The 27,441-nt window shown below is 45.3% G+C and overlaps 2 protein-coding genes across 4 annotated transcripts; both read right to left on the reverse strand.

Annotated features, from left to right (window-relative positions):
- Positions 1–2,148: 2,148 nt before the first annotated feature.
- LOC123725458 (mediator of RNA polymerase II transcription subunit 15-like) lies at positions 2,149–5,557 on the reverse strand. Of its 2 annotated transcripts, none has more exons than XM_045691133.1 (5): positions 5,452–5,557; positions 5,306–5,358; positions 2,414–5,231; positions 2,296–2,332; positions 2,149–2,217 (listed from the first exon to the last, which is right to left on the reverse strand). In XM_045691133.1, exons 1-4 carry the CDS (start codon positions 5,478–5,480, stop codon positions 2,323–2,325), a joined length of 2,910 nt encoding a protein of 969 aa, XP_045547089.1. In that variant the 5' UTR covers positions 5,481–5,557; the 3' UTR covers positions 2,149–2,217; positions 2,296–2,322. The 2 variants fall into 2 exon arrangements, with proteins under 2 accessions (XP_045547089.1, XP_045547090.1); XM_045691134.1 differs by having other exon boundaries at positions 2,414–5,138; positions 5,452–5,556.
- A 15,573-nt stretch (positions 5,558–21,130) lies between these two features.
- On the reverse strand, positions 21,131–24,539 carry LOC106564579 (mediator of RNA polymerase II transcription subunit 15-like). Of its 2 annotated transcripts, none has more exons than XM_014130722.2 (5): positions 24,434–24,539; positions 24,288–24,340; positions 21,396–24,213; positions 21,278–21,314; positions 21,131–21,199 (listed from the first exon to the last, which is right to left on the reverse strand). In XM_014130722.2, the coding sequence occupies exons 1-4, from the start codon at positions 24,460–24,462 to the stop codon at positions 21,305–21,307; spliced, it is 2,910 nt and encodes a 969-aa protein (XP_013986197.1). In that variant the 5' UTR covers positions 24,463–24,539; the 3' UTR covers positions 21,131–21,199; positions 21,278–21,304. The 2 variants fall into 2 exon arrangements, with proteins under 2 accessions (XP_013986197.1, XP_013986198.1); XM_014130723.1 differs by having other exon boundaries at positions 21,396–24,120; positions 24,434–24,538.
- Between the last annotated feature and the right edge of the window lie 2,902 nt (positions 24,540–27,441).

Consider the following 27,441-nt stretch of genomic DNA (forward strand, 5'->3'; position numbering starts at 1 on the left):
AGATTTAATTTTGGATTAGAGATGCTTAATGTGACTCTGGAAGGAGAGTTTACAGTCTAGCCAGACACATAGGTATTTGTAGTTGTCCACATATTCTAAGTCAGAACCGTCCAGAGTAGTGATGCTGGACAAGTGGGCAATGATCTGTTGAAGTTTATGCATTTAGTTTTACTTGCATTTAAGAGCAGTTGGAGGCCACGGAAGGAGAGTTGTATGGCATTGAAGCTCGTCTTGAGGTTAGCTAACTTAGTGTCCAAAGAAGGGCCAGAAGTATACAGAATGGTGTCGTCTGCGTAGAAGTGGATCAGAGAATCACCAGCAGCGAGAGCAACATCATTGATGTATACAGAGAAGAGAGTCGGCCCGAGAAATGAACCCTGTGGCACCACCATAGAGACTACAAGAGGTCCGGACAACAGGGCCTCCGATTTGACACACTCATTTGAGAAACCAAGGCTGTTGAGACTGCCAATAAGAATGTGGTGATTGACAGAGTCAAATGCCTTGGCCAGGTCGATGAATACGGCTGCACAGTAATGTCTCTTATCGATGGCGGTTATGATATCGTTTAGGACCTTGAGCGTGGCTGAGGTGCACCCATTACCAGCTCTGAAACCAGATTGCATAGCGGAGAAGGTACAGTGGGATTCGAAATGGTCGGTAATCTTTTTGTTGACTTGGCTTTCGAAGACCTTAGAAAGGCAGGGCAGGATAGATATGTCTGTAGCAATTTGGGTCTAGAGGATCATGGACCAATCCGATGGTTTTATAGAGGGAAATCTAACTATCCATTGCACTGGGTGAGCTTCAAGTGCACCTTTTAATGCAGGCTAATGAAGTTCCTGTCAGGGGCTTTTGCAGGTACAACCTCAGTGGTCTGGTAGAAATGTTTTGTGCAAAAAGGCTGCAGACACATTGAGATTGTGTCCAACAATTCCATATTGTGACAAATTAAATGAAGTTGTCTGTTGACGTACGCTAGACAAGAGATTGTCCAACAGCAAAGCGTAACTTGTAGAAAATTCAATTTCATTCATGTTCATGAGTCTGTGGCCAAACAGAGTCAACAGGCAAATATGTCAAGTTGTCATAAAGTCCTGGGTGACATCTTATGCTAGCTAAACTTTCATGCTAGTGCCTACCAGCTTCCTCTTTGGAACTTAATGGATCCATTTAAGTGCTGAATTCTCATACGACGCAGTTAGATTAATAATTGGTTAAGAAAAAGGTACATGTTTGAAGACCGTCTGTACAGAATATATTTGTTAATTGATAGGTTAAACCGTTCCAGGCATTGTAAAAATGTAATACACCGAATCCATTCTATAGGAGCCTGTGGTACAATAAAATGGTCTAGGTGAAGAGTATTGAGGCAGTCAAAGTAAAAGGCTCATCAAAATCCAGTTGAAGCTACAAAGTTTTGAATGGGCTGCGTCTCAATCCACAGCATCTGCTTGTCGCCCTTACGCATCTGCGGTGGACAGGGGCCGATCTACAGTGGTGTTGGTCAGACACCCCAAAAAGCAGTCTCAAAAACATCTATAGCGTCAGAAAGGTTTGGCCTACAAACTATGACCATTATGGAAATTTGACTCGAGCATAGTTACGTTTCCCTCTATGACCCCACAATAGTAAGACGCATCTGAAAGTGACCCAAACAAACAGGAGTAAGGAGGTAGATGTGCCAACAGGGGTCAAAGTGTCCAAATTAACATTTGAGCCATCACCTAGATATGGAACAGACACTTCTAAACTGATTTGACATTTGAGGTATGGGCTATAGTTTAGCATGCTGACCAGACCGCACGCATCGCAAAATGAATTTAGAAATCCATGTTATTCAATTATTGCACCCACACTGCTCGCGCGTGCCAACGAATGTCTGCGATAGGCTAAAATAGAACTCCTTTCCATTTCTGACACAGATCTCACTGAAAGTCTTCCCTCTCCCATCTCATTGGTTATACCCACATGGGTGATTGAAAGAAACTGTTTTGCAGTCGTCGTGGTAATACTATGAAAGTTGATGCAATCACCATATAAGTTCAAGATTAGAAGGCCAAAGAATTAACTTAACAGCAGTCATTTTTACTACAGAATGCACACCACCTGTTCTCAATTAGCAAGCAATGGACACGAGAACCATTATTTCAAAGAGACAAGTAAAATTGTTTATTGATTCCATCACGCTAGAGTAGCAAGAGCACCAGCAACTTCCTGGTCAAAACAAAAGCAGAAAGAAATGGTGTGAGCAACAAAAAATATTAAGTAACCAATGTCAAAAACAATTCTCACCATTAGAGCTTCTAGAGGATGAATCCATTACATTTTCCTGTTGATAGATATATGGTTAGTACAAAGGACTTCAAATTCAGAGAGCAAAGTTCAGAGCAGGTTAAAGTTAACCCATTACCTTGCAGAATCCTTCACTACTGGTGGATATATGCTTGGTGCACCAATGACAACATAACTGTCCTTGGGAGAATTTCCACTGTCAACAGGCATTGCCTCCCTAGGAGTGTAGCGGGTTTGGGAGAAGACAGTTCTGCCACTCTCGTAGTGCGATTTGGAACTGTAGGAATAGATTGGGATGACACCCAACTGTTCAACGATGCTGGCCTGAGAGCTACCACAGGCACAATCTTCAGTGCTTTCGTAGTGCTTCTGCTGAGACATTGGGGCCAGTTGCTTCTGGGGCATTTGAGCTACATGCCATAATAGCTGAGGCATGGGGGTCAGTTGCTGCTGTGGCATGGCAGTGTGTTGCTTCCGCTGCTGGGACATTTGCGCTGGATACCTCACTTGCTGGGGTATGGTGGCCGGTTGCTTCTGCAGCTGGGGCTTTTGAGCTGGATACACTGGTTGCTGGGGAATGGTGGTCGGTTCGTTCTGCTGTGGTTCAGCAGCCGATTGCTTCTGCGGTATTTGAGCTGGTTGCCACTCTTGCTGAGGCATGTTGGTCAGTTGCTTCTGCGGTAGCGGCATGGAGGCCAGTTGCTGCTGGGACATTTGAGCTGGATACCACACTTGCTGGGATACGGCAGTCGGTTGCTCCTGCGGTAGAGGCATGGAGGCCGGTTGCTTCTGCTGCTGGGGAAATTGAGCTGGATGCCACACTTGCTCGGGAATGGAGGTCGGTTCAATTTGCTGCTGAGGTTCAGCGGCCGGTTGCTTCTGCAGCTGGGGCTTTTGAGCTGGATACACTGGTTGCTGTGGAATGGTGGTCGGTTGCTTCTGCGGCATGGAGGCCAGATGCTTCTGAGGCATTTGAGCTGGATACCACACTTGCTGGGATACGGCAGTCAGTTGCTCCTGCGGTAGAGGCGTGGAGGCCGGTTGCTTCTGCTGCTGGGGAAATTGAGCTGGATGCCACTCTTGCTTAGTTATGGCGGTCAGTTCCTTCTGCCTCCGAGTTGCAGCGGCTTGTATCTTCTGGACCATTTTAGCTGGATACCACACATCGTGAGTCTGCTGGGGCATAGGGGCCTGTTGCTTCTGCGCCAGATGCCACACTTGCTGAAGCATGGTAGACGGTTGCTTATGCTGCTGGGGCATTTGAGCCATTTGCCACAGTTGTTGGGGTATGGCAGTCAGTTCCTTCTGCGCTAGATGCATAGGGGCTGGTTGCTTCTGCTCCTGGGGAAATTGATCTGAATGCCACACTTGCTGAGGTGGCTGGGGCATGGCGGTCGGTTCAATTTGCTGCTGAGGTTCAGTAGCTGGTTGCTTTTGCTGCTGAGGCATTTGAGCTGGATGCCACACTTGCGGGGGCATGGTGGCCAGTTGCTTCTGCGGTTGAGGCATTGGGGCTGGTTGCTTCTGCAGCATGGTGGCCAGTTGTTTCTGCTGCTGGGGAATGTGAGCTGGACACCACACTTGCTGGGGCATGGAGCTTGGTTGCGTCTGCAGCATTTGAGGTGGATGCCACTCTTGCTGGGGCATGGTGGCCGGTTCATTGTGCTGTGGTTCAGCAGCCGGTTGCTTCTGCGGTATTTGAGCCGTTTGCCACAGTTGGGGTATGGCAGTCAGTTCCTTCTGTGCTACACGCATAGGGGCTGGTTGCTTCTGCTCCTGGGGAAATTGATCTGGTTGCCACACTTGCTGAGGTGGCTGAGGAATGGAGGTCGGTTCAATTTGCTGCTGAAGTTCTGCGGCCGGTTGCTTCTGCATCTGGGGCTTTTGAGCTGGATACCACACTTGTTGAGGTATGGCGGTAAGTTCCTTCCGCGGTAAAGGCATTAGGGCTGGTTGCTTCTGCTGCTGGGGAAATTGAGCTGGATGCCACTCTTGCGTAGTTATGGCGTTAAGTTCCTTATGCCGCCGAGTTGCAGCGGCTTGTTGCTTCTGGACCATTTTAGCTGGATACCACACATCGTGAGGCATCTGGGGCATGGTGGCCTGTTGCCGCACTTGCTGAAGCATGGCAGCCAGTTGCTTATGCTGCTGGGGCATTTGAGCATACTGCCACAGTTGTGGTGGAATGGCAGTCAGTTCCTTCTGCGGTTGATGCATAGGGACATGTTGCTTCTGGGGAAATTGAGCTGGATGCCACACTTGCTGAAGAAGCTGGGGCATGGCGGACAGTTCCTTCTGCTGCTGAGGTTCAGTGGCTGGTTGCTTTTGTTGCTTGGGCATTTGAGCTGGATGCCACACTTGCTGGGGCATGGTGGCCGGTTGCTTCTGCAGTGGAGGCATTGGGGCTGGTTGCTTCTGCTGCATTTGAGCTGGATACCATGCTTGCTGGGGCATAGCGGTTGGTTGTTTCTGCAGTATAGGAATTGGAGCCAGTTGCTTCTGGGGCATGGTGGTCAGTTCCTTCTGCTGCTGGGGAATTTGTACTGGATACCACACTTGCTGAGGTAGCTGGGGTATGGAGGCCTGTTCCTTCTGATGCTGAAGTTCAGTAGCTGGTTGCTTCTGGGGCATTTGAGCTGGATACAACACTGCTTGAGGCTGCTTAGGATAACTGTCCGGTAGAGTCTGCTGTTGGGTCATGGCGGCCGGTTGCTTTTCCTGCTGGGGCATTTGAGCTGGATACCACATTTTCTGAGGTGCCTGGGGCATGTGGACCAGTTGCTTTTGCAGGATGACGGCCGGATGCTTCTGTTGCTCTTCGGTCAGCTGCGCTTGCATTTGAGCTGTTGGAGAGTTGTAATTACCATATCCTTTAGACCTAAGTGAGCCGGCATAGAGCCATGCTGCATCAGAACCTAGTGCAGGATACCCATCACCTAGGTTAGAAAAAGAGAAAAATAGTAAAATGCCAGCCTTTGAAGTTATTGGAAATTAATGTGTAGAAACTCACTTGATGTAGAACAGGTTATCCCTCCAATTAGCAGGCAACAAAGCCAAGAAACTCTTAGGAAAAAAGAAAGTCTGTTAGAAACATAGCTACCTGTAACACCTGAAGGACAAGGGAAACAAACTAGATCAATACTTTTAAAAACCTACCTGAAAGCGATTCCAATCATCACGGCCATTTTGCACCTCAAAACCTCCCCAGTAATCAGTACTAATGGCCGGTATAAGCCCTAGTATGATATCTCTTTTGCTGTATCTGGCAGGCTTTTTGGTTGCTCCTTTTAAACAAATCCCAGACCCTTCTAACGTCATTGGCTAATTAAGGACAGCTGTAAGCCCCTGAACTACATTTGATTCCTAAATCCAAATTGACCCCTAAATCCTACACCCTGGCCTAAACACTTCTGTGAATCAGTAATGATTGAATAGGTATAAGCAATATGGCCACAATTGCATCCAGACTATCAGAAGGCAAGGTGAAGCAATTACTATATTTCTTTAACCTATCTGATCGTTTCAAATGCCCATAAGTGACTAAGTGGTAGGTATAGGGGCTAGGGGTTGATTTGGAATTCAGAAATGTACTCAGGTGTGGTTGATTCTCTAATTGAGTTCCTGACAGGTTCGACAGCCCTTACTCTAAAGCACGCTTCAAACTCATTACACGGAGGGCCGAGTGTCTGTGGGTTTTCGCTCCTTCCTTGTACTTGATTGCTGAATTAAGGCCACTAATTACTCCCCTCACCTACAGTAGTTGTCTAGGTCTTAATTGAAAGGAAAAAACTAAAACCTACAGACACTAGGCCCTCCATGGAATGAGTTTGACACCCCTGATCTAAAGTAGGAAACACATTTTGTCTTGGCACTTCATTGATCGGTTTAAATTCTTGCTTGTACAAAATTAATTTGATTCATTTGAAGATTAGAGGCTAAAGGAACCGTTAGGCACCATTATTTTACATATGCCTTCTTTTAAACAGTGTGTTTCGTTCAGCATAGCAACAGTAGAAGGTTAACATGTTTCAGTTGCACATAGTGCAACATCTTGGACAAATTCTGATTTCAGACAGACACCAATTAAACACTCATGTTATGCTTTTGATGATCTGAGTCTTTAATTTTTCAGATGCAAACATACAGTATGGCTCGTTTGAGTGGTAAGGCTAAAACAACTGACTGTAGACCAAAGTCAAGAAGTAAAGTCAGGAGAGGTGCATCTGTGACAACCGAAATTCGGATACTAATGTCGTTTTCCAACAGCAAGGCTCAGATCACCATGGCAGTGTTGCGATTGTTTATAAAAGGTTTCCTTTATAATGTAAAAAAAACATGTCTCCAACACCCACTCACAAACTGAAATAATTAGTGTGTGCATTATACAATCAATAAATGAGAGAGAATTGCAGCACATGAATTGCAGCAAATTGGTTCCTGTTTCAGTCATGTTTTTGTTCGCGTGGGTCAAACAAAAACACTAATGATTGGTTGACAATGGAGCCCCCACATGACAGGTGATGGCTACAGGATGAAGTTGGTGAAGAGCCATTGCAGAAACTTGGAGTTTCTGCAGATTTTTGTAAAGTTCATGCAGTCGACATATAGACTCACGTCGGAAATGTTTTATCCCCAGAACGCAACACACTTTGAAAGGCGGTGACCAACACTTGTCACCGACTTGGCAATAGTGATCAGCTTGAAGGTGCCCACTATCTCCATAAAATGTCTCCCTCATGTGGATTAAATAAAACACAAGACAACAACCCATCTCATCATCCTCTGACTGTCTACCCTCTTTTGTGGAAGCATTTTTTTCCAATGTTGTCTCAATTTTGTTTGCAGTACACATCCACGAACACATAAACTCGAATGCAACTGTTTAGATAGCTATGCATATATCTCCAGCCCCTTTAAATCTGCAAATGGTGTTTTCCCTATTCCGACTGGTGTTTCCGCTTTGCATTCCATCCCTGATAATTATACTTGATTTCAAGTCTGTGCCTTGAAAATTCCCATCTCCTTTTCTTCTCCTGTTTCTTTCAGCACAGCAGGCAGACAATCTGTTCTTTCTTCTGGTCTTTTATATTCACCCCAATGCTCCAATCCTTCTTTACTTTATTTTACAGCCCTTCATGTCTAGAAATCTGCACTAACTCCCCTCTTCCACTGCTGTAGGCTGGCCTACTGTAACTGGAACGCAAATGTATGTCACTTAAATCAGACCTGGGTTCAAATACTATTTAAAATATTTCAATTAATTGCACATACATTCAAAATAAGTATTCTGATCTTTAATTTGAAAAGATAAGTAGTTAAATGTTTTGACGTATTTGGAAATACACATGGAAAGTGTTTGAAAAACTCAAATTCACACGCTCAAATGCAATAAATTAAGTATTTGAAAATACTGTCCAATAATACAATTTGTATTATAACCCAGATATTATAACCCACATACTGAAATACACATGTTTTTTAACTCGTCTGTACTTAAATATAGCATTTGCATGATAATACACAAATATGTATTGTGTTGTAGTATACTGCATCATATTCTATTGTATTTGTTGTTTCTTTGTGATTGCATTTGAAATCCTCAACTGTTATTTTTTCTGAAGACAGATTGGTTTATATCTTGTGAAAAGTATTTGTAATGCGAGTCAAGCAGGTGATTTCTGATGGAATTTTTGGACGGTTGCTTCTGCCGAGTCATTGTGGCTGGTTGCTTCTGCTCCTTGGACACGAGAGCCGTTTGCTTCACCCAAGGTATTAGCGGCAGTCGTCACACTTGCTGAGGCGTTGTGGCTGGTTGCTTCTGCCGAGGCATTGTGGACGGTTGCTTCTGCTGAAGAGGCATACGAGCCCGTTCCTTTTGTTGCTGGGACATAGGAGCAGGTTCCTTTTCATGAAGTGTGGAGAATATATCTATAATTTACCTTGGAAACAAAGACAAAAAGTTAAAATAGTAAAATGCCAGAATTTGAAGTCATATGAACTATACAAATGTTTTATTAACTTAATTAAATTGTGTATAACAAACACCTTTAGGTGTAGGATAACAGGTTATCCCTCCAATGAATAGATCAATTGAAGGTCAGAATTCTATACATTATGGGGCGATGGCTCCATCAGCTGGACGTGCCAGGTCTCGACGGGAACTCCGCCTACACAACAGATCGTCTTTGAACGTGTACATTTTTCTAAACCAAGTACTGTTGCTGAAAAAACACCTGGGAGCCAGAAATCTTTCTGATTGAGAGGGGGTCAAATACTTTTTTCCCTCATTAAAATGCAAATCAATTTATAACATTTTTGACATGCGTTTTTCTGGATTTTTTTGTTGTTATTCTGTCTCTCACTGTTCAAATAAACCTACCATTACAATTATAGACAGATCATTTCTTTGTCAGTGGGCAAACGTACAAAATCAGGAGGGGATCAAATACTTTTTTCCATCACTGTACGTGAGAAGCGTTCTTCAGCTGGCCCACACCCACCTGTTGGGGGCGCACCTGGAAATGGAGAAGACCCGGGAACGGATCGCCGCCCGGTTGCACTGGCCTGGGATGAGGAGGTCCGTGGAAGACTACTGTCGCAGCTGCCCGGAGTGTCAACTCCCGGCCCCGAAAGCCCACTTCCGAAGCCCATTGGTCCCCCTACCGATCATCGGGGTGCCCTTTGAACGCATCGCCATGGACATAGTGGGACCCCTGGTAAAAACAGCACGAGGACACCGGTACATCCTGGTGATAGTAGATTATGCCACCCGGTATCCCGAGGCCATTCCACTACGGGCGGCGGTATCCAAGGGAATCGCCCGGGAACTGTTCCACCTCTTTAGCTGGGTGGGCATCCTGAACGAGATCTTGACAGACCAAGGTACAGAGTTTATGTCCCGCCTCATGAAAGAGTTGTGTGCCCTCCTGCAGATCAAGCAGATCCGGACCTCCATTTTTCACCAGCAGACGGATGGGCTCGTTGAGCGCTTTAATAAAATGCTCAAAAAGATGCTGTGGAAGGTCATCGAGCAGGACGGGAAGAACTGGGACCAGCTACTACCCCACCTAATATTCTCAATCCGAGAAGTACCCCGGGCCTCCACTGGGTTTTCCCCATTCTACTCCTCTATGGGAGGAGGCCACGCGGCCTACTGGACGTTGCAAAGGTGGTGTGGGAAGCCCAACTGACCCCATTACGCAGTGTGGTAGAACACGTGGAGACGATGAGGGAGCGGATGACAGCCATATGGCCTGTCGTGTGGGAACATATGGAGAAGGCCCAACGCGCCCAAGCCCAGGTCTACAGTCGGGGAGCCCAGCCCTGAGAATTCCAGGTGGGAGACAGGGTGCTGGTCTTAACCTGTTAGGGCTAGGGGGCAGTATTGACACGGCCGGATAAAAAAACGTACCCGATTTAATCTGGTTACTACTCCTGCCCAGAAACTAGAATATGCATATAATTATTAGCTTTGGATAGAAAACACTCCAAAGTTTCTAAAACTGTTTGAATGGTGTCTGTGAGTATAACAGAACTCATTTGGCAGGCCAAACCCTGAGAAGATTCCATGCAGGAAGTGCCCTGTCTGACAATTCCTTGCCCTTCTTGATTATCTCTATCCATTACAGAGAATCTCTGCTGTTACTACGGCTCCCATGGGCTCTCAGAAGGCGGCAAAAAGCTGAATCGTGGCTTTGCAGGCTCTCGCTGAAAAAAAGTAGCGCGTTTGGGTAGTGGCTGGTTACAGTACTGTGAGACTCAGGCGCGTGCCCGAGTCGACCTCATGCTTTGTTTTCTTTCGTCTGTTTACCTAAACGCAGATTCCCGGTCGGAATATTATCGCTTTTTTACGAGAAAAATGGCATAAAAATGGATTTTAAACAGCGGTTGACATGCTTCGAAGTACGGTAATGGAATATTTAGAAATCTTTTGTCAGGAAATGCGCCATGCTCGTGACCCTTATTTACACTTCGGATAGTGTCTTGAACGCACGAACAAAACGCCACTATTTGGATATAACGATGGATTATTTTGGACCAAACCAACATTTGTTATTGAAGTAGCAGTCCTGGGACTGCATTCTGACGAAGAACACCAAAGGTAATCAAACTTTTGTAATAGTAAATCGGAGTTTGGTCAGGGCTAAACTTGGTGGGTGTCTAAATAGCTAGCCGTGATGGCTGGGCTATGTACTCAGAATATTGCAAAATGTGCTTTCACCGAAAAGCTATTTTAAAATCGGACACCTCGATTGCACAAAGGAGTTCTGTATCTATAATTCTTAAAATAATTGTTATGTTTTTTGTGAACGTTTATCGTGAGTAATTTAGTAAATTCACCGGAGGTTTGCGGGGGGTATGCTAGTTCTGAACGTCAAATGCTAATGTAAAAAGCTGGTTTTTGATATAAATATGAACTTGATTGAACAAAACATGTATGTATTGTATAACATAATGTCCTAGGTGTGTCATCTGATGAAGATCATCAAAGGTTAGTGCTGCATTTAGCTGTCTTCTGGGTTTTTGTGACAATATATGCTAGCTTGAAAAATGGGTGTCTGATTATTTCTGGCTGGGTACTCTGCTGACATAATCTAATGTTTTGCTTTCATTGTAAAGCCTTTTTGAAATCGGACAGTGTGGTTAGATTAACGAGAGTCTTGTCTTTAAAATTGTGTAAAATAGTCATATGTTTGAGAAATTGAAGTAATAGCATTTCTAAGGTATTTGAAAATCGCGCCACGGGATTACACTGGCTGTTGCGTGGGACGATTTCGTCCCACCTAGCCCAGAGAGGTTAATACCCACAGCCGAAAGTAAGTTCCTGGCAACATGGCACGGACCATACGATGTGGTCGAAAAGATGGGACTTGTCAGTTACCGCGTATGGCAACCGGGGAGACGGAAATCTCAGATTTACCACGTGAACCTGTTGAAGAAGTGGCACGAGAGGACAGCCTTGGCCGTGTTATGGTCGGGACCCAGGACGCCAACGGGACCAGTGATGGTCCCGAGCAATGAGGACCTCGACCCGGCCCAGAAGCAAGAGCTTAGGGAGCTTGTCGATCGGAACACAGAGGTGTTCTCCGAAAAGCTGGGCCGCACGACCCTCATTGAACACAACATCCGTACCCGACCCGGCGAAACGGTACAAAAGAGGCTATATCGGATTTCGGCGGCCCGAAGGAAGGCCGTGAAACAGGAAGTGGAGGCGATGCTGAGGATGGGGGTCGTTGAAGAGTTCCAAAGTGCATGGTGCAGCCCCATCGTGTTCGTGCCCAAAACCGGACGGTAGCCTCCGCTTCTGTAACGATTTCCGGGGGGTGAACGACATCAGCTTGTTCGACGCATATCCCATGCCGAGGGTGGACGAGCTCATCGACCGATTGGGAAAGGCCCGGTACATCAGCACCCTTAACCTGACCAAAGGATATTGGCAGGTACTGTTGGCAGCCTCCTCCCGGGAGAAGACGGCGTTTTCGACACCAGACCGGTTGTATCAGTACCGGGTGCTCCCGTTCGGTCTCCACGGAGCCCCGCCCACATTCCAGCGGCTGATGAATGAAGTACTTCGACCCCACCAGCAGTACACAGCGGCCTATTTGGATGACATCATCATCCACAGCCAAGGTTGGGATGAGCACTTGATGCGCCTCCAGACGGTGCTGGACGTGCTCAGACAAGCCGGGTTGACCACAAACCCCAAGAAGTGCAAACTAGGTTTCGAGGAATTGGAGTACCTGGGGTATTTGATTAGACGCGGAACATCAAGCCCCAGGAGAGGAAGGTTCACGCGGTACGTGACTGGCCCGTTCAACGCACCAAGACACAGGTCAAGTACTTCCTGGGACTGGCAGGATACTATAGCCGATTTATCCCCAACTTTGCGGCTCTAGCTTACCCCCTCACTGATCTAACCAGGGTCCGCCTCCCGAAAACAGTGAAATGGACGAACGAGACAGAAGCGGCGTTCAGCTGTCTGAAGGAAGCGCTGTGCACCCATCCGATTCTCGTAACGCCCGACTTCCAGGTGCCGATGGTGATCTAGATGGATGCGTGTGATACGGGACTAGGCGCCGTTCTGTCCCAGATACACGATGTGGAGGAGCACCCCAACGTGTACATCAGCAGAAAGTTGGTTCCTAGAGAGAAAAAGTACTCCATTGTTGAGAGAGTGTCTAGGGGTGAAGTGGGCGCTAAACACTCTCAAGTATTACCTGTTGGGTACCCACTTCACCCTGGTCACGGACCATGCTCCCCTGGTTTGGAGGGCCAGGCGAAAGGACACAAACGATCGTGTTACCAGGTGGTTCTTGTCCCTTCAACGCTTCTCTTTTTCTGTTGTGCACAGGTCAGGGGCGAAGCATGGAAACGCGGATGCAATATCGAGAAGGGAGACGTACGTCGCACTGATGACAGTCCCCTCCCCGACAGAGCTAAGGGGGTGGCGTACAGCAGGTCAGCCACCAGGGGGAGACTCGTCGAGGCCTGGTGACAGACAGAGTATACATCACGAGGTGATGGCTCCATCTGCTGGACGTGCCAGGTCTCGACGAGCTCTCCGCCCAGGGCTAATTGGGGCTGATTGGGGACTGGGTGAGTAATCAAGGGCTGATTGCTCTCCAGCTGTACAAGCCCCATAAAGCTGCCAGAAGGGCAGCACACAGGAGAGGACTGGGGGAAGTAAGGTGACTTCCATGTAGTTGGAGACAGTGCCTGAGCTAAGACGTTTGAGTTTGTGTGCCCGACAGGATACAGAAAGACCCGGAGCCCAGAAGACGGTATCCCGGAGAGGGTCTCATGGGGAGACCTATCCTTTTCTTTTGATTTATTATTTAAGACACTAACAGCTTACAGACGGTAGGTAATTAAGGTCACAGTTATGAAAACTTAGGACACTAAAAGAGGCTTTTCTACTGACTCTGAAAAACACCAAAAGAAAGATGCCCAGGGTCCCTGGTCATCTGGGTGAACGTGCCTTAGCCACGCTGCAATGAGGCATGAGGACTGCAGATGGACCCAAGGTGATAAATTGCAATGTCCGTACTGTGAGACGTCTAAGACAGCGCGACAGGGAGACACGACAGACAGCTGATCGTCCTCGCAGTGACAGACCACGTATAACAACCGCTGCACAGGATCGGTACATCAGAAGATCACACCTGCGGGATAGGTACAGGATGGCAACAACTGCAGAGTTACACAGCTACTTGCCACAGCTACTTGCCCAAGCCTCCCCAGCTTCTCCTTCACCCAAATCCAGATAGCAGATGTTCTGAAAGAGTTGCAAAACCTTGACCCGTACAAATCAGCTGAGCTAGACAATCTGGACCCTTTCTAACATTATCCGCCGCCATTGTTGCAACCCCAATTACAAGTCTGTTCAACCTCTCTTTCGTATCGTCCGAGATCCCTAAAGATTGGAAAGCTGCTGCGGTCATCACCCTCTTCAAAGGGGGTGACACTCTAGAACCAAACTGTTATAGACCTATATCCATCCAGCCCTGCCTTTCTAAAGACTTCGAAAGCCAAGTTAATAAACAGATTACTGACCATTTCGAATCCCACCATACCTTCTCTGCTGTGCAATCCGGTTTCCGAGCTGGTCACGGGTGCACCTTAATTTGCTAAACTGTAATTACTTCGCTACTATGGCCTATTTATTGCCTTACCTCCGCACGCCATTTGCACACACTGTATATAGACTTTTTTTCTTTGTGTTATTGACTGTATGCTTGTTTATTCCATGTGTAACTCTGTGTTGTTGTTTGTGTCACACTGCTTTGCTTCATCTTGGCCAGGTTGCAGTTGTAAATGAGAACTTGTTCTCAACTAGCTTACCTGGTTAAATAAAGGTCCTTACCAGACATCCCCGGCAACAACGTCGCCTATGGGCACAATCCCAGCATTGCTGGACCAGACAGGACTGGCAAAAAGTGCTCTTCACTGACGAGTCGCGGTTTTGTCTCACCAGGGGTGATGGTCGTATTTGCGTTTATCGTTGAAAGAATGAGTGTTACACCGAGGCCTGTACTCTGGAGCGGGATCGATTTGGAGGTGGAGGGTCCATCATGGTCTGGGGCGCTGTGTCACAGCATCATCGGACTGAGCTTGTCACTGCAGGCAATCTCAATGCTGTGTGTTACAGGGAAGGCATCCACCTTCCTTATGTGGTAACCTTCCTGCAGGCTCATCCTGACATGACCCTCCAGCATGACAATGCCACCAGCCATACTGCTCATTCTGTGCATGATTTCCTGCAAGACTGGAATGTCAGTGTTCTGTCATGCCAGGCGAAGAGCCCCGATCTCAATCCCATTGAGCACGTCTGGGACCTGTTGGATCGGAGGGTGAGGGCTAGGGTCATTCCCCCTAGAAATGTCCGGGAACTTGCAGGTGCCTTGGTGGAAGAGTGGGGTAACATCTCACAGCAAGAACTGGCAAATCTGACACAGTCCATAAGGAGATGCACCGCAGTACTTAATGCAGCAGGTGGCCACACCAGATACTGTTACTTTTGATTTTGACTCCCCCTTTGTTCAGGGACACATAATTCCATTTCTGTTTGTCATGTCTGTGGAACTTGCTCAGTTTATGTCTCAGTTGTAGAATCTTATGTTCATACAAATATTTACACGTTAAGTTTGCTGAAAATAAACAGGTGACAGTGAGAGAACATTTCTTTTTTTGAGGAGTTTATATTAACTTCAGTTGCAGTGAAATGATAAAAATGTATCTTTAAATTGTCTTGCGAACAGGAGTGGATAAATATTTCTATCAGCGTCTCGGGGAAAATGCAAATGCACGTGTAATGTGTCATGTTTGCAAGCAGACAGCATTTCAACCACATAAAAGACACACCCAAGACTAACTGAAGTGACCATTCTCAGCTTTCCATTTCCTTAAAATCTCGCAAAATGACATTTGGCACAGGACCAATGTTTCCACTGTGTTCTAGCATGCTACCTGGTCCTTAAAATCATTTAACCTGTTAAGATTAATGCATTCATTCTATCAACATAAGACATGTGAGCACTACTTTAGTCTTCTGGGGCAACAAGTTATGATAGAAGAGAAGCTGCATGTATTAAACTATAGTTGACAAATGGCCTACCTAATGTAAGTAAGCAGAAACTTGTCTACATTAGGGGTGAAAGTAGCCGTTAAGCTCAGTTATGGTGGATCAAACTGAGCAGGTAGCCCACTTTAAATTGATTTGTTTGACAGAGTCAGACAACCATGAGATGCGAAACGGAGCCTGTGCATACCACAAAAACAGAATTAAGATGTTTACATGCCACAGTAGCCCATCTCTGGGGTACAAGCTTTCTCAGGTTTTTGTAAAACAGGATTTGATGTTTACATGTCAACACAAAATAAATACTTCAGTATCCCGAATAACAGGATATTGATGTACATGTAAACGTGGTCAGTGGCTTTAACGTAGAGCCACTGACCAACCTCAGTGGTCCGGTAGAAGTGTGTTGTGCAAAAATATATTTTAGATTTTTCAAAGTAGCCTCACTTTGCCTTGATGACAGCTTTGCACACTCTTGACAATCTCTCAACCAGCTTCACCTGGAATGCTTTTCCAACAGTCTTGAAGGAGTTCCCACATTTGCTGAGCACTTGTTGGCTGCTTTTCCTTCACTCTATGGTCCAACTCATGCCAAATCATCTCAATTGGTTTGAGGTCGGGTGATTGTGGAGGCCTGGTCATCTGATGCAGCACTCCATCACTCTTCTTCTTGGTCAAATAGACCTTACACAGCCTGGAGGTGTGTTGGGTCATTGTCCGATGGAAAAACAAACGATAGTCTTACTAAGCGCAAACCAGATGGGATGGCGTATAGCTACATAATGTTGTGGTAGCCAGTGTGCCTTGAATTCTAAATAAATCACAAACCGGGTCACCAGCAAAGCACCCCCACACCATCACACCTCGTCGTCCATGCTTCATGGTGGGAACCAGACATGCGGAGATCATCCGTTCAGCTACTCTGCGTCTCACAAAGACACGGTGGTTGGAACCACAAATCTGAAATTTGGACTCATCAGACCAAAGGACAGATTTCCACCGGTCTAATGTCCATTGCTCGTGTTTCTTGGCCCAAGCAAGTCTCTTCTTATTGGTGTCTTTGGGTAGTGGTTTCTTTGCAGCAATTCGACCATGAAGGCCTGATTCATGCAGTCTTCTCTGAACAGTTGATGTTGAGATGTGTCTGTTACTTGACCTCTGTGAAGCATTTATTTGGGCTGCAGTTTTTGAGTCTGGTAACTCTCATGAACTTATCCTCTTCCGCAGAGGCAACTCTGGGTCTTCCTTTCCTGTGGCGGTCCTCATGACAGCCAGTTTCATCATAGCTCTTGATGCACTTGAAGAAACGTTCAGTTCTTGAAATGTTCCTGACTGTCGTTTCCCTTTGCTTATTTGAATGGTTCTCACCATAATATGGACTTGGTCTTTTACCAAATAGGGCTATCATTTGTATACCACCCCTACCTTGTCACAACACAACTGACGCATTAAGAAGGAAAGAAATTCCACAAATGAACTTTTTACAAGGCATACCTGTTAATTGAAATGCATTCCAAGTGACTACCTCATGAAGCTGGTTGAGATAATGCCAAGTGTGTGCAAAGCTGTCATCAAGGCAAAGCGTGGCTACTTTGAAGAATCTCAAATATAAAATATATTTAGATTTTTTTTGCACTTTTTTTGGTTACTACATGATTCCATATGTGACTCACCACCTGGTTTCGATCTTATGTAGTAAAATGTGAAATTGTGTAATTTTACATCTGCTAAAAGTAGAGACTCAGAGCTCCAAAATGGTATATCATACACTGCATTTGAAGAACAATGGGAAAGTAATTCTGCTTTGACAGTTGATCAACTTTTAATCTCACTTTTGAGAAAATCACCTTTGAATGTTTTGGTATCTAGTTTAGAGCTCTTCTTTGTCTACACCCACTCAGCATCGTTCACACCCTCTTAATAAGCTTTAGGCCCACCCATCTCGTTTCGCTCTCGGAGCACACACTTGACGCTACGGCCGATGATTTGTTTACCTCTGGATATCATGAAAACAGCCTAACCAGTTCTGCTGGAAACAATTTCATGACGCTATCTTGCAGACGTTTACTGACACCGGCCGTATTCAACGGGTGTTGTACACACGTCACGTAACGTTAGCTAATGAGCCAGCCAGCTAACGTTAGCTAGTTAAACAACAATGAAAAAAGTGGCAACAATGCCACAGTGCTGGGAGCTAACCAACCAGGTCCAATGTTAGCTAGCTAACATTTGGATTTTTACGTTCAAACGGCTCTCCTGTGAAGTCGTGACTTGCGACATTCGCCTAGTTTCCTGAATCGGGTCACATATGTGTTATTTCATATTTTTGATGTCTTTTCTACAATGTAGAAAATAGTAAAAATAAAGAAAACCCTTGAATGAGTACGTGTGTCCAAATTTGAGTGCTACTGCATGGTAGACAAGAGATTGGCCAACAACACCGAGTTGACATTTTTTACATAAAAGCAGACCATTGAATGCATATACAATTTCATCCCGTGTCATGAGTCTTTGGCAAAACAGGCAGTCGACCACAGCAGGCAAATGTGTTAATTTGTGTCAATGTTTGTGAATGAGTTCCATGTGACATTATGCTAGCTAAGCTTCCCTGCTAGTGCCTTGCCGGCTTCATCATTGGAACTTAAATGGATCCATTTAAGGTCTGAGTTCTCATACTGTGTAGTTAGATGATTTCACCAACAATACTTGGTTTAGATAAATGTACTTGTTCTAATTGGTTTTATTTCACCTTTATTTAACCAGTTAGGCCAGTTGAGAACAAGTTCTCATTTACAACTGCGACCTGGCCAAGATAAAGCAAAGCAGTGCGACAGAAACAATCACACAGAGATACACATGGGATAAACAAACGTACAGTCAAAAACACAATAGAAAAATCTGTATACAGTGTGTGCAAATGAAGGAGGTAAGGCAATAAATAGGCCAATAGTGGCAAAGTAATTACAATTTAGCAATTTACACTGGAGTGATATATGTGCAGATGAGGATGTGCAAGTAGAAATACTGTGTGCAAAAGAGCAGAAAAACTAAAATGGGGATGAGGTAGGTAGGTAGTTGGTTGGATGGGCTATTTACAGATGGGCTGGGTACAGCTGCAGCGATCGGTAAGCTGCTCTGACAGCTGACGCTTAAAGTTAGTGAGGGAGATATAAGTCTCCAACTTCAGTGATTTTTGCAATTCGTTCCAGTCATTGGCAGCAGAGAACTGGAAGGAAAGGTGGCCAAAGGAGGTGTTGGCTTTGGGGATGACCAGTGAAATATATCTGCTGGAGCGCGTGCTAGGGGTGGGTGTTGCTATGGTGACCAGTGAGTTGAGATAAGGCGGAGCTATACCTAGCAAAGACTTACAGATGACCTGGAGCTAGTGAGAACATACAGGTCGCAGTGGTGGGTAGTATATGGGGCTTTGGTGACAAAACAGATGGCACTGTGATAGACTGCATCCAATTTGCTGAGAAGAGTGTTGGAGGCTATTTTGTAAATGACATCACCGAAGTCAAGGATCGGTAGGATAGTCAGTTTTACGAGGGCATGTTTGGCAGCATGAGTGAAGGATGCTTTGTTGCGAAATTGGAAGCTGATTCTAGATTTAATTTTGGATTAGAGATGCTTAATGTGACTCTGGAAGGAGAGTTTACAGTCTAGCCAGACACATAGGTATTTGTAGTTGTCCACATATTCTAAGTCAGAACCGTCCAGAGTAGTGATGCTGGACAAGTGGGCAATGATCTGTTGAAGTTTATGCATTTAGTTTTACTTGCATTTAAGAGCAGTTGGAGGCCACGGAAGGAGAGTTGTATGGCATTGAAGCTCGTCTTGAGGTTAGCTAACTTAGTGTCCAAAGAAGGGCCAGAAGTATACAGAATGGTGTCGTCTGCGTAGAAGTGGATCAGAGAATCACCAGCAGCGAGAGCAACATCATTGATGTATACAGAGAAGAGAGTCGGCCCGAGAAATGAACCCTGTGGCACCACCATAGAGACTACAAGAGGTCCGGACAACAGGGCCTCCGATTTGACACACTCATTTGAGAAACCAAGGCTGTTGAGACTGCCAATAAGAATGTGGTGATTGACAGAGTCAAATGCCTTGGCCAGGTCGATGAATACGGCTGCACAGTAATGTCTCTTATCGATGGCGGTTATGATATCGTTTAGGACCTTGAGCGTGGCTGAGGTGCACCCATTACCAGCTCTGAAACCAGATTGCATAGCGGAGAAGGTACAGTGGGATTCGAAATGGTCGGTAATCTTTTTGTTGACTTGGCTTTCGAAGACCTTAGAAAGGCAGGGCAGGATAGATATAGGTCTGTAGCAATTTGGGTCTAGAGGATCATGGACCAATCCGATGGTTTTATAGAGGGAAATCTAACTATCCATTGCACTGGGTGAGCTTCAAGTGCACCTTTTAATGCAGGCTAATGAAGTTCCTGTCAGGGGCTTTTGCAGGTACAACCTCAGTGGTCTGGTAGAAATGTTTTGTGCAAAAAGGCTGCAGACACATTGAGATTGTGTCCAACAATTCCATATTGTGACAAATTAAATGAAGTTGTCTGTTGACGTACGCTAGACAAGAGATTGTCCAACAGCAAAGCGTAACTTGTAGAAAATTCAATTTCATTCATGTTCATGAGTCTGTGGCCAAACAGAGTCAACAGGCAAATATGTCAAGTTGTCATAAAGTCCTGGGTGACATCTTATGCTAGCTAAACTTTCATGCTAGTGCCTACCAGCTTCCTCTTTGGAACTTAATGGATCCATTTAAGTGCTGAATTCTCATACGACGCAGTTAGATTAATAATTGGTTAAGAAAAAGGTACATGTTTGAAGACCGTCTGTACAGAATATATTTGTTAATTGATAGGTTAAACCGTTCCAGGCATTGTAAAAATGTAATACACCGAATCCATTCTATAGGAGCCTGTGGTACAATAAAATGGTCTAGGTGAAGAGTATTGAGGCAGTCAAAGTAAAAGGCTCATCAAAATCCAGTTGAAGCTACAAAGTTTTGAATGGGCTGCGTCTCAATCCACAGCATCTGCTTGTCGCCCTTACGCATCTGCGGTGGACAGGGGCCGATCTACAGTGGTGTTGGTCAGACACCCCAAAAAGCAGTCTCAAAAACATCTATAGCGTCAGAAAGGTTTGGCCTACAAACTATGACCATTATGGAAATTTGACTCGAGCATAGTTACGTTTCCCTCTATGACCCCACAATAGTAAGACGCATCTGAAAGTGACCCAAACAAACAGGAGTAAGGAGGTAGATGTGCCAACAGGGGTCAAAGTGTCCAAATTAACATTTGAGCCATCACCTAGATATGGAACAGACACTTCTAAACTGATTTGACATTTGAGGTATGGGCTATAGTTTAGCATGCTGACCAGACCGCACGCATCGCAAAATGAATTTAGAAATCCATGTTATTCAATTATTGCACCCACACTGCTCGCGGCGTGCCAACGAATGTCTGCGATAGGCTAAAATAGAACTCCTTTCCATTTCTGACACAGATCTCACTGAAAGTCTTCCCTCTCCCATCTCATTGGTTATACCCACATGGGTGATTGAAAGAAACTGTTTTGCAGTCGTCGTGGTAATACTATGAAAGTTGATGCAATCACCATATAAGTTCAAGATTAGAAGGCCAAAGAATTAACTTAACAGCAGTCATTTTTACTACAGAATGCACACCACCTGTTCTCAATTAGCAAGCAATGGACACGAGAACCATTATTTCAAAGAGACAAGTAAAATTGTTTATTGATTCCATCACGCTAGAGTAGCAAGAGCACCAGCAACTTCCTGGTCAAAACAAAAGCAGAAAGAAATGGTGTGAGCAACAAAAAATATTAAGTAACCAATGTCAAAAACAATTCTCACCATTAGAGCTTCTAGAGGATGAATCCATTACATTTTCCTGTTGATAGATATATGGTTAGTACAAAGGACTTCAAATTCAGAGAGCAAAGTTCAGAGCAGGTTAAAGTTAACCCATTACCTTGCAGAATCCTTCACTACTGGTGGATATATGCTTGGTGCACCAATGACAACATAACTGTCCTTGGGAGAATTTCCACTGTCAACAGGCATTGCCTCCCTAGGAGTGTAGCGGGTTTGGGAGAAGACAGTTCTGCCACTCTCGTAGTGCGATTTGGAACTGTAGGAATAGATTGGGATGACACCCAACTGTTCAACGATGCTGGCCTGAGAGCTACCACAGGCACAATCTTCAGTGCTTTCGTAGTGCTTCTGCTGAGACATTGGGGCCAGTTGCTTCTGGGGCATTTGAGCTACATGCCATAATAGCTGAGGCATGGGGGTCAGTTGCTGCTGTGGCATGGCAGTGTGTTGCTTCCGCTGCTGGGACATTTGCGCTGGATACCTCACTTGCTGGGGTATGGTGGCCGGTTGCTTCTGCAGCTGGGGCTTTTGAGCTGGATACACTGGTTGCTGGGGAATGGTGGTCGGTTCGTTCTGCTGTGGTTCAGCAGCCGATTGCTTCTGCGGTATTTGAGCTGGTTGCCACTCTTGCTGAGGCATGTTGGTCAGTTGCTTCTGCGGTAGCGGCATGGAGGCCAGTTGCTGCTGGGACATTTGAGCTGGATACCACACTTGCTGGGATACGGCAGTCGGTTGCTCCTGCGGTAGAGGCATGGAGGCCGGTTGCTTCTGCTGCTGGGGAAATTGAGCTGGATGCCACACTTGCTCGGGAATGGAGGTCGGTTCAATTTGCTGCTGAGGTTCAGCGGCCGGTTGCTTCTGCAGCTGGGGCTTTTGAGCTGGATACACTGGTTGCTGTGGAATGGTGGTCGGTTGCTTCTGCGGCATGGAGGCCAGATGCTTCTGAGGCATTTGAGCTGGATACCACACTTGCTGGGATACGGCAGTCAGTTGCTCCTGCGGTAGAGGCGTGGAGGCCGGTTGCTTCTGCTGCTGGGGAAATTGAGCTGGATGCCACTCTTGCTTAGTTATGGCGGTCAGTTCCTTCTGCCTCCGAGTTGCAGCGGCTTGTATCTTCTGGACCATTTTAGCTGGATACCACACATCGTGAGTCTGCTGGGGCATAGGGGCCTGTTGCTTCTGCGCCAGATGCCACACTTGCTGAAGCATGGTAGACGGTTGCTTATGCTGCTGGGGCATTTGAGCCATTTGCCACAGTTGTTGGGGTATGGCAGTCAGTTCCTTCTGCGCTAGATGCATAGGGGCTGGTTGCTTCTGCTCCTGGGGAAATTGATCTGAATGCCACACTTGCTGAGGTGGCTGGGGCATGGCGGTCGGTTCAATTTGCTGCTGAGGTTCAGTAGCTGGTTGCTTTTGCTGCTGAGGCATTTGAGCTGGATGCCACACTTGCGGGGGCATGGTGGCCAGTTGCTTCTGCGGTTGAGGCATTGGGGCTGGTTGCTTCTGCAGCATGGTGGCCAGTTGTTTCTGCTGCTGGGGAATGTGAGCTGGACACCACACTTGCTGGGGCATGGAGCTTGGTTGCGTCTGCAGCATTTGAGGTGGATGCCACTCTTGCTGGGGCATGGTGGCCGGTTCATTGTGCTGTGGTTCAGCAGCCGGTTGCTTCTGCGGTATTTGAGCCGTTTGCCACAGTTGGGGTATGGCAGTCAGTTCCTTCTGTGCTACACGCATAGGGGCTGGTTGCTTCTGCTCCTGGGGAAATTGATCTGGTTGCCACACTTGCTGAGGTGGCTGAGGAATGGAGGTCGGTTCAATTTGCTGCTGAAGTTCTGCGGCCGGTTGCTTCTGCATCTGGGGCTTTTGAGCTGGATACCACACTTGTTGAGGTATGGCGGTAAGTTCCTTCCGCGGTAAAGGCATTAGGGCTGGTTGCTTCTGCTGCTGGGGAAATTGAGCTGGATGCCACTCTTGCGTAGTTATGGCGTTAAGTTCCTTATGCCGCCGAGTTGCAGCGGCTTGTTGCTTCTGGACCATTTTAGCTGGATACCACACATCGTGAGGCATCTGGGGCATGGTGGCCTGTTGCCGCACTTGCTGAAGCATGGCAGCCAGTTGCTTATGCTGCTGGGGCATTTGAGCATACTGCCACAGTTGTGGTGGAATGGCAGTCAGTTCCTTCTGCGGTTGATGCATAGGGACATGTTGCTTCTGGGGAAATTGAGCTGGATGCCACACTTGCTGAAGAAGCTGGGGCATGGCGGACAGTTCCTTCTGCTGCTGAGGTTCAGTGGCTGGTTGCTTTTGTTGCTTGGGCATTTGAGCTGGATGCCACACTTGCTGGGGCATGGTGGCCGGTTGCTTCTGCAGTGGAGGCATTGGGGCTGGTTGCTTCTGCTGCATTTGAGCTGGATACCATGCTTGCTGGGGCATAGCGGTTGGTTGTTTCTGCAGTATAGGAATTGGAGCCAGTTGCTTCTGGGGCATGGTGGTCAGTTCCTTCTGCTGCTGGGGAATTTGTACTGGATACCACACTTGCTGAGGTAGCTGGGGTATGGAGGCCTGTTCCTTCTGATGCTGAAGTTCAGTAGCTGGTTGCTTCTGGGGCATTTGAGCTGGATACAACACTGCTTGAGGCTGCTTAGGATAACTGTCCGGTAGAGTCTGCTGTTGGGTCATGGCGGCCGGTTGCTTTTCCTGCTGGGGCATTTGAGCTGGATACCACATTTTCTGAGGTGCCTGGGGCATGTGGACCAGTTGCTTTTGCAGGATGACGGCCGGATGCTTCTGTTGCTCTTCGGTCAGCTGCGCTTGCATTTGAGCTGTTGGAGAGTTGTAATTACCATATCCTTTAGACCTAAGTGAGCCGGCATAGAGCCATGCTGCATCAGAACCTAGTGCAGGATACCCATCACCTAGGTTAGAAAAAGAGAAAAATAGTAAAATGCCAGCCTTTGAAGTTATTGGAAATTAATGTGTAGAAACTCACTTGATGTAGAACAGGTTATCCCTCCAATTAGCAGGCAACAAAGCCAAGAAACTCTTAGGAAAAAAGAAAGTCTGTTAGAAACATAGCTACCTGTAACACCTGAAGGACAAGGGAAACAAACTAGATCAATACTTTTAAAAACCTACCTGAAAGCGATTCCAATCATCACGGCCATTTTGCACCTCAAAACCTCCCCAGTAATCAGTACTAATGGCCGGTATAAGCCCTAGTATGATATCTCTTTTGCTGTATCTGGCAGGCTTTTTGGTTGCTCCTTTTAAACAAATCCCAGACCCTTCTAACGTCATTGGCTAATTAAGGACAGCTGTAAGCCCCTGAACTACATTTGATTCCTAAATCCAAATTGACCCCTAAATCCTACACCCTGGCCTAAACACTTCTGTGAATCAGTAATGATTGAATAGGTATAAGCAATATGGCCACAATTGCATCCAGACTATCAGAAGGCAAGGTGAAGCAATTACTATATTTCTTTAACCTATCTGATCGTTTCAAATGCCCATAAGTGACTAAGTGGTAGGTATAGGGGCTAGGGGTTGATTTGGAATTCAGAAATGTACTCAGGTGTGGTTGATTCTCTAATTGAGTTCCTGACAGGTTCGACAGCCCTTACTCTAAAGCACGCTTCAAACTCATTACACGGAGGGCCGAGTGTCTGTGGGTTTTCGCTCCTTCCTTGTACTTGATTGCTGAATTAAGGCCACTAATTACTCCCCTCACCTACAGTAGTTGTCTAGGTCTTAATTGAAAGGAAAAAACTAAAACCTACAGACACTAGGCCCTCCATGGAATGAGTTTGACACCCCTGATCTAAAGTAGGAAACACATTTTGTCTTGGCACTTCATTGATCGGTTTAAATTCTTGCTTGTACAAAATTAATTTGATTCATTTGAAGATTAGAGGCTAAAGGAACCGTTAGGCACCATTATTTTACATATGCCTTCTTTTAAACAGTGTGTTTCGTTCAGCATAGCAACAGTAGAAGGTTAACATGTTTCAGTTGCACATAGTGCAACATCTTGGACAAATTCTGATTTCAGACAGACACCAATTAAACACTCATGTTATGCTTTTGATGATCTGAGTCTTTAATTTTTCAGAGGCAAACTACAGTAGGGCTCGTTTGAGTGGTAAGGCTAAAGCAACTGACTGTAGACCAAAGTCAAGAAGTAAAGTCAGGAGAGGTGCATCTGTGACAACCGAAATTCGGATACTAATGTCGTTTTCCAACAGCAAGGCTCAGATCACCATGGCAGTGTTGCCATTGTTTATAAAAGGTTTCCTTTATAATGTAAAAAAAACATGTCTCCAACACCCACTCACAAACTGAAATAATTAGTGTGTGCATTATACAATCAATAAATGAGAGAGAATTGCAGCACATGAATTGCAGCAAATTGGTTCCTGTTTCAGTCATGTTTTTGTTCGTGTGGGTCAAACAAAAACACTAATGATTGGTTGACAATGGAGCCCCCACATGACATGTGATGGCTGCAGGATGAAGATGGTGAAGAGCAATTGCAGAAACTTGGTTGTTTTATCCCCGGAACGCAACACACTTTGAATGGCGGTGACCAACAATTGTCACTGACTTGACAATAGTGATCAGCTCGAAGGTGCCCACTATCTCCATAAAATGTCTCCCTCATGTGGATTAAATAAAACACAAGACAACAACCCATCTCATCATCCTCTGACTGTCTACCCTCTTTTGTGGAAGCATTTTTTTCCAATGTTGTCTCAATTTTGTTTGCAGTACACATCCACAAACACATAAACTCGAATGCAACTGTTTAGATAGCTATGCATATATCTCCAGCCCCCTTAAATCTGCAAATAGTGTTTTCCCTATTCCGACTGGTGTTTCCGCTTTGCATTCCATCCCTGATAATTATACTTGATTCCAAGTCTGTGCCTTGAAAATTCCCATCTCCTTTTCTTCTCCTGTTTCTTTCAGCACAGCAGGCAGACAATCTGTTCTTTTTTCTGGTCTTTTATATTCACCCCAATGCTCCAATCCTTCTTTACTTTATTGTACAGCTCTTAATGTCTAGAAATATGCACTAACTCCCCTCTTCCACTGCTGTAGGCTGGCCTACTTTAACTGGAACGCAAATGTATGTCACTTAAATCAGACCTGGGTTCAAATAATAATAATAATAATATTTAAAATATTTCTATTAATTTCACATACATTCAAAGTAAGTATTCTGATCTTTTATTTGAAAAGGTAAGTAGTTAATTGTTTTGACGTATTTGGAAATACACTTGGAAAGTGTTTGAAAAACTCAAATTCACACACTCAAATTCACTACAATGCAATTAAATATGTATTTCAAAATACTGTCAAATAATACAATTTGTATTATAACCTAGATATAACCCAGATACTGAAATACACATGTTTTTGAACACAACTCTGCACTTAAATGTAGCATTTGCATGAAAATACACAAATATGTATTGTGTTGTAGTATACTGCATCGTATTCTATTGTATTTGTTGTTTCTTTGTGATTGCATTTGAAATCCTCAACTGTTATTTTTTCTGAAGACAGATTCCAATTCTTCTTTCTCTGTTAGACCCTCCAGGCTCTATTAGTCTACTGAGGTCAGTCAGTTGCGATTGTAACCATCAGATCCAAAATCTCAGTGGTGAGTAGCCACTGAGCTGTTGGCAAGTCTGTCATCTGCGACTTGACCTCACATAAAGAGACACCATGCCCACCATAGCCTATATAAGATTCAGGCAGAAATCAATACTGACTCCAAAACAGACAATTATTATTTACATTAATTTATTTGTTTGTTTTACAACTCAGTTTTAGGATCAGGTACTACTGCCTGCTTCACCTCCTAAAATTAAGAAAAAAGTATTTGAGAAGCAATATAGAAACATTATATAGAGGCGACTCAGTATAATTTACTGCTGCTTTCTGTATATTATCATAGCCACTTAAACATATACTGCTCCATAGACATGGGTTCAAGTAGAATTTGTTTTCTTTCTAATACTTTTATAGCTGCTCTTAATTGAGTTTATCTGTCACTCCAGGCAGGCTCAATCAACTCTCAAAGGCATTTGAAAGAAAACCAGTACTATTTGAACTCAGGTTTGTTTTCACCTCAGACC

This window comes from Salmo salar, chromosome ssa12 (assembly GCF_905237065.1).
Source record: "Salmo salar chromosome ssa12, Ssal_v3.1, whole genome shotgun sequence".
NCBI classification, from domain to species: Eukaryota; Metazoa; Chordata; class Actinopteri; order Salmoniformes; family Salmonidae; genus Salmo; species Salmo salar.

Coding starts and splice junctions, on each gene's coding strand:
- LOC123725458 (XM_045691133.1), bottom strand. CDS start 5,480: ATGGCCGTGATGATTGGAATCGCTTTCAG. Junction 5,359..5,451: donor ATGATTGGAATCGCTTTCAG/GTAGGTTTTTAA, acceptor TTTTTTCCTAAG/AGTTTCTTGGCTTTGTTGCC. Junction 5,232..5,305: donor GATAACCTGTTCTACATCAA/GTGAGTTTCTAC, acceptor TTTCTAACCTAG/GTGATGGGTATCCTGCACTA.
- LOC106564579 (XM_014130722.2), bottom strand. CDS start 24,462: ATGGCCGTGATGATTGGAATCGCTTTCAG. Junction 24,341..24,433: donor ATGATTGGAATCGCTTTCAG/GTAGGTTTTTAA, acceptor TTTTTTCCTAAG/AGTTTCTTGGCTTTGTTGCC. Junction 24,214..24,287: donor GATAACCTGTTCTACATCAA/GTGAGTTTCTAC, acceptor TTTCTAACCTAG/GTGATGGGTATCCTGCACTA.